This window comes from Athene cunicularia (assembly GCF_003259725.1).
Source record: "Athene cunicularia isolate RWA chromosome 12 unlocalized genomic scaffold, athCun1 chr12_part1, whole genome shotgun sequence".
Classification (NCBI taxonomy): Eukaryota; Metazoa; Chordata; class Aves; order Strigiformes; family Strigidae; genus Athene; species Athene cunicularia.
The window spans coordinates 16,174,305-16,188,638 of NW_020799116.1; the positions used below are offsets into that span (position 1 = coordinate 16,174,305).

The following is a 14,334-nucleotide window of genomic DNA, read 5'->3' on the forward strand; positions in this document are numbered from 1 at the left end:
AAAGGCCGCCCGGCACGGCCGGGGCCGGCGGGTGTTGTGACTGCGGAGAGAGGCCGGGAATGCTAAGTTGATGCAGGACTGAAAACCAAAGAATTTGTGCCTGAGGCGCAAGCCGTTTCTTTTTCATTTCGTGCCCGTCAGTTGGAACTAATTCTGCACAGAATTTCAAGTGAGCCCAAGTGGGATTATCTGTGCAATGCTCGCGGTCTCAAATGGGCAGTTTATTCAGGCCTCTGGACAGGATTTAGTGTAGGCTCTGATGTGTGCAGATTCCAGGGTTATCCTTCCTTTGATCGTGCTTTACCTATGGAAAAAAATCTCTGCAAACAATCCGCTTTTACTCATGTAAAATTAAAGCTATTTTTTTCTGCTTGAATAATACATTTGAGTGCTTCCATATAGACTGCTGCCTTTTTTTTTTTTTATATCCCATCTTGTTGCAATTTCCTCCTTTGAACCTCTTTGAAACTGGCTGTAGCGTTTAAAAAAAAAAAAAAAAAAAAAAAAAAAAAAAAAAACTTTGGATGCTGAGGTTCGTGTGGAGAAAGATGGTGTGTAAAATATTTTAAATCTTCTTTAAATTGCCTTACTGTGTCTGGCATGGGCTACCTCACATAGCTCTTTCTCAACACACACAGAAATTGAACTTTACTCATTACCTTTCCATGCAGCAAATGAAAATGCTGCTTTGGTTCTTCCTGTAAAATGGAGTGTTGGGACACGGGAAGCCTCTCAGCTAGCTATAGGAGTGGGTTTTTACAAAGCCGTAGCTTATTTGGTCTAATCTGGAGAGAGAAGTATGGGATACCCAACAACTGCACTTTTAATTCTAGATTTATTTCAAAGCTACAATGTACAAGCAGTGTTACGTAAGCTTGTGTGAAATTGTAGATGGAAGTTGTGCTAAATCTGTTTAGTAGAGCTTGAGCATCTAGTGTGTATTTTAAGCAGGCGACAGAGATGTATGGTATCTGTTGTCCTATCTACAGATAAAATTATTTCTCTGTTTTGCCTGATGTGCTATTAAGAATAAAGATCTTGCTACAGCCTTTGCTTCTTTACTGTGGTCCATGAAATTCAATAGGAAACCTATTCTCCCCATACTGGAGAAACAGTAAAAGTGATTTTACTCAAGCTTTTTATTCCTGGTATTCATGTATGCTACAATACTGAGTACTTCTTGCACAAAGGCATTTCATTAATCACTCTAGCTTATTCTAGCACTAGAGTTGTGTAGAGTCTGACATTATTACGCAACCTGATAATGAGCAGATTATGAAAGATGGGCTCTGGAGGGTAGATTCTGTTGACAAGTCTTGTATTTTCTAAATTAATAAGATTTGACTACCAAGATGATGGTGTAGTAATGTGCCTGAGAGAAAAAGACATTTAGTCTGTCGCAGTGTTAGGCAAATCCCATACATTTCTAAAACACAATATGAATGTGTTTTCCAAAACCTGAATGAGACTGGAAGCTTTGCTTAAATTGCTGGTATACACTAACAATGTAGAAAGATGTTGGGATGCAAGTTAAATTTTAATAGAAGCTTCCAGTTAATAGGAAAAAAAAAAATCACTATTATTGCACTGACATTGTTAAGGAAATTTGTGTTAAAGGTGCAGTTTGTGAAGCTGGAGGAAATACTTGTCATAAAAACACTTCAAACAAAACAGGACCTGTCTACTTCTTTCAAGGAAGTAATTTCTGTAAACTGTGGCATATATTGCAACACAACTTGCAGTCTTTACTTGTACTATCTTTTGTTAAAGAAAATACAGCCTTTGCCTGGACAAGAACTAAAAGGATCAGATAGTCTGATCCTGAAGATGCTCGAACATTAAGTACTTTACCATCTGTACTGGAAAAATTCAATGAACTGGGGAAAAAAAAACCCTTGTGCTTAAAATGCCTTAGGTGAGGAAAAATTTGATTAAGTTAGTTGTAAAGATTGAACATATTTGCTTTTGGGTGTGGAAGAAGTTTTTATTTTAGATAAGTAGTGCAAACTGGTAGAGTCTCTTTTTGTAGCTAGTGATAAATTTCTGCAGTTTTGAAACAGTGCCTGGCTTCCTAGAATTAGATGATTAAATTCTTAAAAGTGGAAGTTGCAAGACTTTCTTAAGAGGCAGTTAAGTTTCATAACATGTGGTATGATCACTTGTGGCAGATTATCTTCTTCCTTCAATTTTTTAGCTTTTATCTTTCACTCAGTATTGCATTTTAACATTCTGCTATTCTTTTTAGTTGAAATATGTAGACATGTGTAAATGGAACTAATCTAAATTGATGCAGAATAAAAATACACCACCACCACCACCACCCAAAAAAAAAAACAACAACCCAACCCCTATATTAGAGTAATTAATTATTGTGCTCTTGATTTGTGTGGATCCAGTATTTCAGTCTTCTAATGTACTTTGGTTTCCTACTAGTGGGCTATATTTCAAAGCTAAGGCAGTTCTTCAGTAGAAGCTATCTGGCAGAGAAGTGAGTTAATCACACCACCACCACCAGGTTCTAGGTGGTTCATTAATCGGGGACAACATGGGAGGTTGTGTGAGAACAGTGGCAATGACTTGATGTGGCTTTTTTCTCTACTTGTACAGGTAATCCAAATACACTTTGCTAGGCTTAAGAAGGAATTATTTTAACAGAACTTATTAGAAAAGTATGAACCAACAGAAGACCTCTAGAAGTAGTTAAGATGGATATATTTAAAGAAAATTGTGTAGTTGATTTTAGAATGATTTCTGGTATCTGATATGTAGTTAAATTTTGGGCAATTTCTGTTAGTAGGAAGTAATTTAATTAACCTGTAGTTTTAACAAAAAAATTTTTTTTCCAATTTTCAGGTAATTTATTAAATTTTTCTACCTTTTTTTTTTTTATTTCCACATGCTACCATTTTAGGTTGTTTAAAACTTTTTTTACCAAGACCAGGAGTTCATAGAAGTATGGTTAAGTATAAAGTTAATAAAATTAAAGGAATGAAAGCTTTAAACAAGCATGTAAGGCTTATCAATTAACTCAAATACATAAATATTTACTAATATGTTTGAACCATGGTTTAAAGCTAATTCTTTTGGTTCCCTGTGTGTGAGTACTTACTAAGGGATGGACACTAACCGTAATTCATAGATTGCAAGTGTTTTGCATGTTTTTATTATCTTATTACAGTGCTGTTGGGGATGTTGGGAGGGAAGGTTTATGACCACTGGAAGAGAATACTCTGATTATTCTAGTGAAAGTGTTGTCTAATCCTAACATGCATGGTAAATGTACATGTGGGAAACAAAGTGTGACACTTTCATAGTAAGTTTATCCTGTTTTACAAGGAGGGTCAAATATTTTAAGAGTACCTTGTTAAAGATGAAAAATAAACATTGGTAGAAGAGAAAGTGAGATGAGACTGCAAGTTATTTTCAAAGCTGGTCAGATTTCTGCAGCCATAACCTTCTTACTGTTCATCACTCACTCTCTGGTATTTCAGTAGCACCCACTGGTGTTGAGAATGATCCTGTTTACACCATTAAAGTCTGAAAAATGCTACTTCCCACATACAGGTTTAAAGAGCCTCCTTACCCCCTTTAAGCTTTATCACAAGTGAAATAACCCCTTTCATGTAACTTTGTATTTGCTTATTGTTACTATATGACATAGTTGCTTCTGAAATGTGCCTGTGTATTTCTAAGGCAAGTTCTGGTTGAAGTATTAATTTGTGCTGCTGTTGAACATTGTTGCAAAAGTCGTCCCAGATAGTTCAGTGGGAGGGGCTATCCCAGATACTTATAAATGTTTGATAGACCATCTAGTGTAATATTTCAAACTGATATACATGTAATGCAGAAAATGTTGGTTCCTTAGTCAAATATTAAGCAAATGAGTACTTTACAATGTGTATCTGGGTGTTTACTGGAGACAGTAAATTTCTGTGTCCAGTTTCAGTAGAAGATAAAGTACAAGAATTGTATTATTTAATGCCCCCTTTAGAAATCAGAATTTTGTTTCTATCAGCTCTAACATGTTAAAATAAAATGGTACCTGCATTATACACTTATAAACGGTCCAGAACATTCTGCAAAAGTTGATCTTGCATTACCAATCCCTGACTGTGCAATGGGGCCTGAACAAGTCAGGATGCCATGCTTTTAATTTCTTCACTCCATGAGCAGCTCAGGTGCTGTGGAAAGCTGTCTTTGTTTCCTCTGCGTCACTGTGAATTTCTGCCATCAGATAAATCGGTAGAGTATGATGTCAGGCACAGGGTTGTACTGCTTCCTGTGCTTTCCAGTCACCAATTAGGATGGTGTTCCTTGGCATGAAGAAGAACGGAGAGCTCTAAAAGATACGTCCTTGAGCTGTCACCAGGGTCTATCTTTTAACACCCACTTGAGCTAGATGAGAAGGCTCCCTTTGTCTCAAAGTACAACTAATTGGCATTGGGGTAATGGTAGATGGGATGGGTTATCAAAAACACTTCAGATTGCGTATTTTAATGCTGAGGAGTAGGGGACTGTAAAGTGATCTTTTAAAGATACAATCCTGAGCAATCAATAACGAGAAGTGGTAATCTTGGGTTTGTCTTGACTTGTAGCCACCCTACATCATGTTGCAGTGCAGCAGAGATTATGTCTGTGCTGTTTTTCCATACCATGAGGTACAAAGTGCAAGATCCCAGAAATGCCAGCAACGACCGGTTTGTTCTTTCAAAGGTAAAATAACTGTTACGCTTTACTGTTGCAGTCTGCTTGTAAAGAGCTGTCTGTCTGTAAATTAGATGTACTTGCCATCCTTATGCTTACTTACGCTTGCATCTATGCAGAAATCTGTTGGAAATATTTGAGAGGTTGGAATTTGTCTATTTCAGAAAGACAAATAAAAGCTGGTTAAGTTGTAGCATAACTCAAAAATAATTAGTCTCTGTATAATGTGTCTTGATTAGTCTTCACTATGGTAAGTCATTCTAATATTAAATAATGTTATTATATTGTCTATAAAATCTATCAAGAAATATTAGTGTCTGGTTTATTTTGTCATAACCGATTTTCTAATGAGTAAGTCACAGTTAGCTTTTGTGCTCTAGTTGTTAAATGCAGCCATGCTGTTATGCCTGCAGTCACGCCACAATGTGCACTAATTACTGTCAGCTTTTCAGGGAGCATTATATGAAGTAGTTATGGTCAGTTAGTAGTTTCCATTCCTACTGTGCTAGTATATTAAAGTCAATACTACTTCTGAAGCCACTGTGGTTCAGAAAATGCATAAAACCATGATCTGGAGTTGCCATTAGTATTTCTGTCCCCTTTTGCATTGTGTCCTTGCAAATCACAGGGACATTTTGATCATATCATATAAAGGCATTTGATGGGCCTTCAGAAAACATAATGATGTAAAAAATAGCAGATGAAGTACTCCAGTGAGACAGGTTCCATCTCTGAGTCCGAGTTCTTCATGTGGTGAATTACAGTAGTGCTGCGTAGCTGATAGTGTATTATATCCTTTCACTGGATATGACAACTGTTGCCACTTCTGATTGCCATTCTGAAATAAGTCATTGGATGAGAACCAAGCAGCTAATGCTGAGGTGGTAAAGCAGTAAGAGAGAGTGGCTTCTTCATGTTTGCTTTACCTCTCTGTCATTAATCAGGGCTTCTGCCCAGAGCTGCTAGGTAACTTCAGACCTCTGCATGCTGCTTTGACTCCTCCTGACTCTGTGGGTGGAAGATGACCACTGCTTTGCAGTTGTCCAGTTGGACCTGGACACAAGGATCTGAGCATATCAAGCTTAAAATTTTGTCTGTTGTCACTCACTTCATCTTAACCTTAAATACATATGTATTGAAGAAGTTATAATGGGATGGCACTTGCTCACCGTCTGCTTACTGGTTTAGTGAACAGTGCTCTGTTGTTGAAACTGGTACCTAAGCAAATTGAATCAAGGTTTTGTATTGGATATCAAAACTACTTTTTGGAATTGGACCTGCAAGGCTGAAAGAGATCTTCTAACTCTTCCATGTTGATTTTCTTGAGGACATCTGCCCACAAGAGTGCTGTGTTTTTTCTGTATTAACTGTAGTCAGCTATCGGATGTTCTAAGCAGGGGCATGGGGGACTTTGAAACAAGCATCAGTGTGAATGTTGCATTGTAAGTGTTTTATAACTTGATGCCTCCTTAGTGGACATAAGAATCTGATTTCAGGGTTTGTCAGCATTGTAAAATTTTGCTTTGGTAGTAGGATATTGTGAAACTTGTGCTTTGCTTAAAATTTATGTTTCTCCCTAGGGTCACGCAGCACCAATTTTATATTCTGTTTGGGCAGAGGCAGGCTTTCTACAAGAAGCAGAATTACTGAACTTGAGGAAAATTGATTCTGTCTTAGAAGGACACCCAGTACCAGTGAGTGCTCATAACTTTTGATATAAAGTGTTTTTTTCTGTAAAACAAGAAGTACATGTATTTTGCAGCAATTCTTGGTTGCCAGCTACAGTATGGGAAAGATAAAGACTTACAAGAAGGATGATGATATTTATGGCATCACAACTGAATTAGTGTCTGTGTTTGAGCATGTAAAAATGACCTTTATTGTTGTAGGAAAGTTCCCCTGCAGTCCTGTATGTCAGTATTTTCCATTTTAAAAAGGTTATATAAAGTTCTAGCATGGCTCTTCTCATTTTTTAAGAAGCTTTTGAGGTAGTTCATGAGTTTATATCCAGTTTGGTCTCTTCATTGGTCTTTCAATTCTCAGCCAGTTGTTTCAGTTGATTCTTTTTTACACAAAATCATGACTTCTTAACTGTGCCGTCAAAAGCATAGCTGAGAAATTCCTGGGCCATGGGTACCATTCCCTCTCAGAGAGCCTCTTTAGCTTGTGACACTGATCATCAAGGTGCATGCATTGTAGGGAAAGAAGGGGAACACAGCAAGATTTTGAGGGACTTGCACTGTATTGTTATGACTGATAAGTTGAATTCTGATGTATGTTGAACCATCTTCTAGCACTGGAATTTAGTTCCTCTGTTTCTTAACTGTAAAATAATTGTTGTCTTTTTATTCTCAGAGACAAGCATTCACAGATGTGGCTACTGGATCCCTTGGTCAGGGTCTTGGTGCTGCATGTGGAATGGCATACACTGGCAAATTCTTTGACAGAGCCAGGTAACTCCATTTTTATATTTCATATTACAGGCATTCAATGGGAATTTTTTTGAAAATAAATTATATTCTTATCTCAGTCAGGAAAAAAGCCACCTCCTTTATTCTATTCTTCATTCCCAAATCTGATTTCAAGTTCAGGTTTTAAATGGTAGATTACTAGCCTGATAATTACAAAGCCATTGCCAGTGAAACTGCCAAGAATTTAAAGATTAGCAAGAATTAGTGCATATGTGTGTTCTGTTTGTAACCTGACAGCATTGCAAGGTGGTGTTCCTGAACAGAGAAGACAGTAAATTGTTGGAGCAGCCTCTAACTTCCAGAGAGTAATTGATGGCCGTTTTGAGACTGGTATATGTCCTCTTAGAAGGAAGACACAAACTAGATATGTGACTGTTCAAAGTCAGATGACAAATAATGGAGAACATGTATCTAGATAAGGAGCTGTTATGGTCAATAATAGCACCATTGAATCTTAAAGTAGGGCTTGAAAACGTTATCAGAAAGGCACTCAACTCCATAGAGACAAAAATGACTGCTTCTGCCATTTGTTTTGTGCACTAGAAAAGTAGATGTCTGAAGGCAAATCTGTATGAGGAGGAAAATAGCCTGATGTAGTTGATATATCTTATGTGACAGTTCTAGTACATTCGAGCATAGGCTGCCCAGTTAATGTGTCCTACACGTCACTAGCTTGAAATCATTTCTGTGGAAGATGACTTGCTGATTTTAATTGAGTTTAGCAGATGCTATGTGTGGAAAAAATCTAACCAGTGCTTACATGACAGAAGAAAAAGGTGGTCTTGCTTATGCAGTACTGAGGATCAGCTTATATGGAAGGAGTTCAGATTTAGCTTAAGGCTGGTGGGATTCAGATCAAAAGTCTGTTATAGCTTAGTGTCTAGTAAAAAAAAATCGCTACCAGCCATCTTGATTATTTTAAAAATTATATACTTAAAGGCTAATTTACTATTCATTTTTTTAAAATTTTAATAGGTGATTAACATTTATAAAGTTATTCAAAAAAAGAAAGTGGTAATAAAACAAAAATACAGCAGCTGAATTCTGTAGAGATCAGGCAGTACTGCTAACTCAGTTTTACCTAAATAAAAAGCTTGGTGTTTGGAGAAATAGTCTACAAAGTCATAACATGCTGGTTATCTTCCTGAATTCTAAATTTGGTTATGCAACGTGCTTTAATCCTTAGTGGAGTTCATCCCCAGTTTATAGTTTCCTGAAATTAAATTATTGGTTGTCCTTCCAGAGAGTATATGGTAGGAATGAGGAAGCAGACAGTAACCTTTCATGCATTGTTAGTGATCTTGCTGAGTCACAGTGACAGTGTTTAATGGGCCTGTTCATTCAAGCCTTGCAGTAAGAGGCTTAAGACCTGATTTTTTTGAGACAAAGGTTTGAAAAGGAGTACAGCATTTCTCATCTTATTTTTTTCATGTGTAACAGCTCAGAAGTATTTTAATTTAATTTGTTGAAGGTTACATAAGGCTATATGAGGCAAATGCATTGAGCAAGGGAGTTTAGCTCAGGAAGGAAAAAGCAGTGAATTCTCACTATGAATTATTAGATTATTTTATTTTGTATTTTTTTATTTGTATTTGCTTTGGTTTAATTGTGCTTACACATCAAACTTTGTTTTTTAATCATCTAGCTATCGAGTATATTGTCTGCTTGGAGATGGGGAGTTATCTGAAGGCTCTGTTTGGGAGGCAATGGCCTTTGCTGGGTTTTACAAGCTTGATAATCTGGTTGCTATATTTGATGTTAACCGCCTGGGACAAAGCGACCCTGCCCCTCTGCAACATCATGTCGAAATTTACCAGAAACGCTGTGAGGCCTTTGGGTATGTAGTCTTGAAACCGTATGTTTTACTTGCTTTTCAGAGTTTTTCAAATGAGTTTTCAGCTCTAAAGCATACCATCACCAAGAAAGATAGTCCTTCATAATGCCTGATACTGGTTGTCTTTTATTTATACAACAGGAATAATAAAAGCAACAAAATATTTTGTTTAGAGGAAAAATAAAAGGTCTGCTTACTCAGATAAATTTGTTAGAGGATCTTGAAGTAGTTTTTATCACATTAAATGACTGTTTGTGTGACCAAATGTACTGTCATAGCCAGTAGATCAGAAAAAAGGGCATGGAAACCATTACTCCTAACAGATTTCTTGGTGTATTGGCTTTCATTTAGTTTAGAAATGTACATTTCTATGTAGATGCAAAAACTGACAGATACAGTAGCAGCCATTCAAATTGATGGAGAATTTTTATTATTTTAATCAACTTTCATTATCAGTTTTTTTAACTGGTTTATAGGCATTTGATTTGCTCTTGCAATTAAAAATGGCTATTGTGTCTGAAGAAATGTAGGGTAACAGTTATCTGTGGACTGTGAATTTTGCTAGGAGCTGTTAATCCCTCTGTGACTCATTTTGCATTGTAAAAAAGGGACTATGATATTTTATGATCTCAAATGAATACTAGTTCATGTTTCTGGCATACTTTGGGTCTCTTAAAAAGACACTGCATTGGAATTAAGTTAATATTCGTTATTGTTATTGCTAACTACCAGAGAATGTCACATGCTAAAACCATTTAGAAAGAGTTGATCTGTTTGTGTTCCTAGCTGGCATGCTATCATCGTTGATGGACACAGTGTGGAGGAACTTTGCAAAGCCTTTGGCCAGGCCAAACATCAGCCAACAGCTATCATTGCAAAGACTTTTAAAGGCAAAGGCATATCAGGTAATAAGATGTCTATTGCTTTACCTACACATGTGATAAAGCTGCAATCATTAAAAAATATAGAAGTTTAACATTTCATACATTAGAAAAAGGTTGATAACCTGTCAGCTTTTTGACTTGGTTATACTACCATACCGTCTGAAAACTCAGAATGTCACCCTTTTGTTCTTTACCTTTGTTGCCTTTTACATTAGATTGACACTTCACTGGAAGCAGACAAAGATGTGGGTCTTGGTTCTTTACATTATCCAGCCAGGTGCACTTCCGTGTTGACTGGGCTTTTACAGATCCCTGGCTGCAGAGCAGGATTTCCTCTCCTGTCGGCTGTACTTGAGTTGGTACTCCTTAGAAAGAGTAAAAAAAAAAAAAAAGGTCTGCAAGATGGCCGCAGCAGGCGAGAATGTTGGACCATATGACTTGGTCTTGAAAATTGCCCTAGCAAAAAAGGGCAAACTCCTTGTCTTGCTCTTGATCCCTAGACTCACAGAGACTACTCTTGAGAAGGGATTGACTTTGTCCCAGAAGGTCCCTGTGTTGCACGTAACTGGGTCTGCCAGCCAGGCAGTATAAATGTGTAGAAAACAAGGAGGGATGCTGCATTTACAGTTTTGACAAAGCTGCATGAGATATGGTACATAAGCTACCTGGTCTAACTGCAGGTAATTTCATGTGATCTGATGTGTAGGATTCTGTAGTCCACTCCGTGAATTTGTCTTTCTGACCAGATAAATATTAATAACAGGAGTGAATATCTTCATTCCTTTTCTTTGAGTAATCAAGCAAAATTCATTATTCTTAGTGAAAAGCAGCATATCAGCCCGAGAGATAATTTTTGCCAGGTACACAAGATAAGAGTCCTCAGAAACTTTTAAAATAGAGCTGTAAAACATCAGGTCTTGTTTGAATTGGACAGCTTGGTTAGCTGTTGTTTGAAACTTAGCTGAGTTTGTTTATTTAGGCCTAACTGTTGAAATTTCATGTTAACTGTTCATCCTGATTTACTGTTTACTTCTTGCCACACTTATGGAACAGGTCTTTTAGGTGCTGATTCAAAAACAATTTCAGCAGAAGAGGCTGGAATTTCATCACTAGTTTTGAAATATATGGAATTTGAGTATTTCTTTTATGTATTTAAACCTGTCTGTAATTGTTTACAGTGGGAATAATGAGGAAGTTCTTCCTTGGAAGACTATACTAGGCTGTCATATTCTGCTGCACTTCTATCTGGGTCAAATCTACAGCTAAAAACTTAAATAGTTTTTAGATTTTTTTTATTTGCGATGTAATTTTAAATACACAGGTGTTGAAGATAAGGAAAGCTGGCATGGAAAGCCCCTCCCAAAAAACATGGCTGAACAAGTCATTCAGGAAATAGATGACAAAATCCAAAATAAGAAAAAGCTTTCTCCAGCCCTCCCAGAAGAAGATGCACCTATAATAAATATTAGAAACATTAAGATGCCATCTCCACCAACTTACAAAGTGGGAGAAAAGGTACTGCCTTTTTCACTGTTTGACAGTTATCTTTGAAGTGTGAGACTGTTTACTGAGTGGCAGGAGGTGCTTTGTGTTATCCCTTACCATGATTTCAACTACCCACCTCTCCTATTTGAGTATCCTGGTAATCACCTGCCTCTGTGGTGTGACACACAGACATTCAACTACTGGGTATTGAAAGAATATATTAAAATATAAAGACTCAAATCACTCTTCTTCATTTTGTGGTCATTATCAGTTATCCAAACTATTTTATGTGTATTGAATGTTAAAGAAACTCCACAAAGTTAAGTGAATTTCCATGACTGGAAACCAAGGTTTTCAAAATTTCCTAGCTCGATTGGTAGCAAGTTGTTGATTTCAGCCCAGATGTGTGTCCTGATGCCTCACTGTATTTTTCTTTTTCTGTTGAGTCTTCTGTGTGTCACTGTTCTCATATGTACTTTTAATCCTGCTAACATTTAAAATGGTTTTGGTTGTGTTTTGGTTTGGTTTTAATAGTATGTGCATGAACTTATGGGGGAAAAAAAAAATGAAAAAAAACCCCAACCCTTCTAGAAACAAGAAGTTAAAACAATACTGTTATATTTTTCTCTTCCTAGTGGGCTACCCGCAAAGCTTACGGTGTCGCACTTGCAAAACTGGGCCATGCTAACGATCGAGTGATTGCTTTGGATGGGGACACCAAGAACTCCACCTTCTCAGAGCTTTTTAAGAAAGAACATCCCAATCGCTACATTGAATGCTACATTGCTGAACAGAACATGGTAACTGGGCTCTTGGGTTTATGAAAAACTGATATTATGCAGCAGGATCTGAGACCAATCTGAGTCTTCAGAGAGTGGGGGTTTAATATAGGTTTTTTGTGTGTGTATTCATGGATATTTAATTTGACTTGTTCACTTCTTAGGGAAAACCTAGGCTATGGCACTACAAGTATAATACAACAGGAGTGCTTCTAATCATTCCTTCCTAAACCCTCCTCTTTTTTTATTTTTGTGGTCACATTTTCTGTGTTTCAGCAGAACACAAGGAGTTGGCAACGTGTAAACAACAGTAATACTTTCCACAGGGTGATTTGTAGAGATTTAGTTCTGAAAAGACTTTAGTGTGGTGGGTTTTTTTCCCTTCACAAGAAATGGAATGTCACAATGGTGACAATGAGTTCTAGGCTAGACTGCGGTATAAAGATGAGGACAGAGAAACAGTTAATAAAATTAGCCTGATGCCATTTGTATAGAAAGGACTAAAATAATTTGATGTCTCATCTGTTTGACTGAGTCTTCAGTTGCCACCTGTATAGGTTCACTGAAGCAAATTAATTTAAAGACGCAAATTCAGGCAGAAATTTGTTGTGTCTTTAATGATTTATGACCAAAGAACCCGTGGACTCTCTCTTGCAAATTTTATACTAGGGCAGTTTCATAAGCTTGAGTCAGGAATTTTGGATTTACATCACGCTAGGATAAATCTGCCATGCAGAGCAGACCAGTTTCTGTGTAAAACAAATGTATGGAATAATTGTAGGAATAAAAAATTTAAGGAACTTGTTATAATTTCCATCTTGTGAAGAAGGGCCCTTTCAGTAAATACCAGTCCAAATAACAAATGTAAGTTCATTCCCACTTAGTAAGGATATTTTTTGTCTGCTGGAGATAGTAGGACTATGTCCTTTGGACTGAAAGCATAAGCCTTTGATCCAGGAAAAGGAAGAGGAAGATAGGTCTTAAAACTCTGTGAATGGCTGCTTGGAGCAGATAAAGAAGAGAAGCTGCCTGTAAGGATCAACAGTAACAGCTAGCAGTTGAGGCAAGGTATAGAGAAGATGCTGGAGGATAGATAATGGGAGAGTGAGTTGCCTCCTTTCCTTTTTGAAAAGGCTAACAATTAGGAGCAGGACCGGATAGAGATTTTTAATCTGCATTGAGAGCTTCTTCCTGAAGTGTTCTGGAAGGAAGTTCCACAGATGATCTCTCAGAAGCAATCAATAAATGAGGAATTCACTGCTCATGAACAATCTCCTTCTTTTCAGGTGAGCGTTGCAGTTGGTTGTGCCACTCGTGACAGAACTGTTGCTTTTGCCAGCACCTTTGCTACCTTCTTCACACGGGCGTTTGACCAGATCCGTATGGCTGCTATCTCTGAGAGCAACATCAACCTCTGTGGGTCGCACTGCGGTGTTTCTATTGGTAAGGGCAGCCCTGGCTTGTTTATCAGCACTACCCATCCATTTAGTGATAAATGTCTAGCTGTCAAACTGGTAATGCTTTGTGGAGACAATCAATAATATAACTGTGATGGCATAACAATGCCACCGTTTATAGGAAGAAGTCATATTTGCAATTCACTTTTATCAGACACGTTGAATTCAGAAACAGTGAGAAAGATTTCAAGCCTTCATCAGCTCATCTGCTTTTTTTCTCTTTTAACAGTTTGGCCTAATAAATGTAGGACTTTTCCCTACAAGCTTTTCTACTCTACAAGTATAGATTGATATAAAGGGATTGGATTGAAAGTGAGGAGCTTAGGTTCCTTTCCATCTTTGTAGCTGACATCCTTTGTGATGAGAAGAGTTGGGTACTTATTGTACCTTTGTTTCCCAGTCCCTAAAGTGAGAAACTAATGATACTTATTCTTGCACAGATGCTTTTGTTCACCAGTCTCAAAAACACTTTAGAAGGGATAAGTATCATTATTTGATTATGCCTTTGAAGATCACCAGTTTGAAGTAATTGCTTCAACTTATCTCAGTATTTCTTACTACTGGAGCAGTTAATGTATTGATTAAGAAAACCTGAAACCTTGAAGTACTAATGAAATTGGAACTATGAAGCTGTTGTGTCATTCAGGAAATTGAATCATAGAATGGTTTGGATTGGAAAGGACCTTTAAAGGTCATCCAATCCAGCCCCCCCCGATCCTG

General features: G+C 37.3%; 1 protein-coding gene across 1 annotated transcript in view; it reads left to right on the top strand.

The window, feature by feature from the left end:
* Positions 1-4,572: 4,572 nt before the first annotated feature.
* TKT (transketolase) overlaps positions 4,573-14,334 on the top strand; it is a 22,316-nt gene continuing 12,554 nt past the window's right edge. Inside the window, exons 1-8 of the mRNA XM_026857334.1 lie at positions 4,573-4,713; positions 6,285-6,398; positions 7,060-7,157; positions 8,821-9,012; positions 9,796-9,914; positions 11,215-11,408; positions 12,014-12,178; positions 13,444-13,600. Of these exons, the coding sequence (XP_026713135.1) occupies positions 4,630-4,713; positions 6,285-6,398; positions 7,060-7,157; positions 8,821-9,012; positions 9,796-9,914; positions 11,215-11,408; positions 12,014-12,178; positions 13,444-13,600 (1,123 nt within the window). The 5' untranslated portion in view covers positions 4,573-4,629. The remainder of the gene's footprint in view (positions 4,714-6,284; positions 6,399-7,059; positions 7,158-8,820; positions 9,013-9,795; positions 9,915-11,214; positions 11,409-12,013; positions 12,179-13,443; positions 13,601-14,334) is intronic.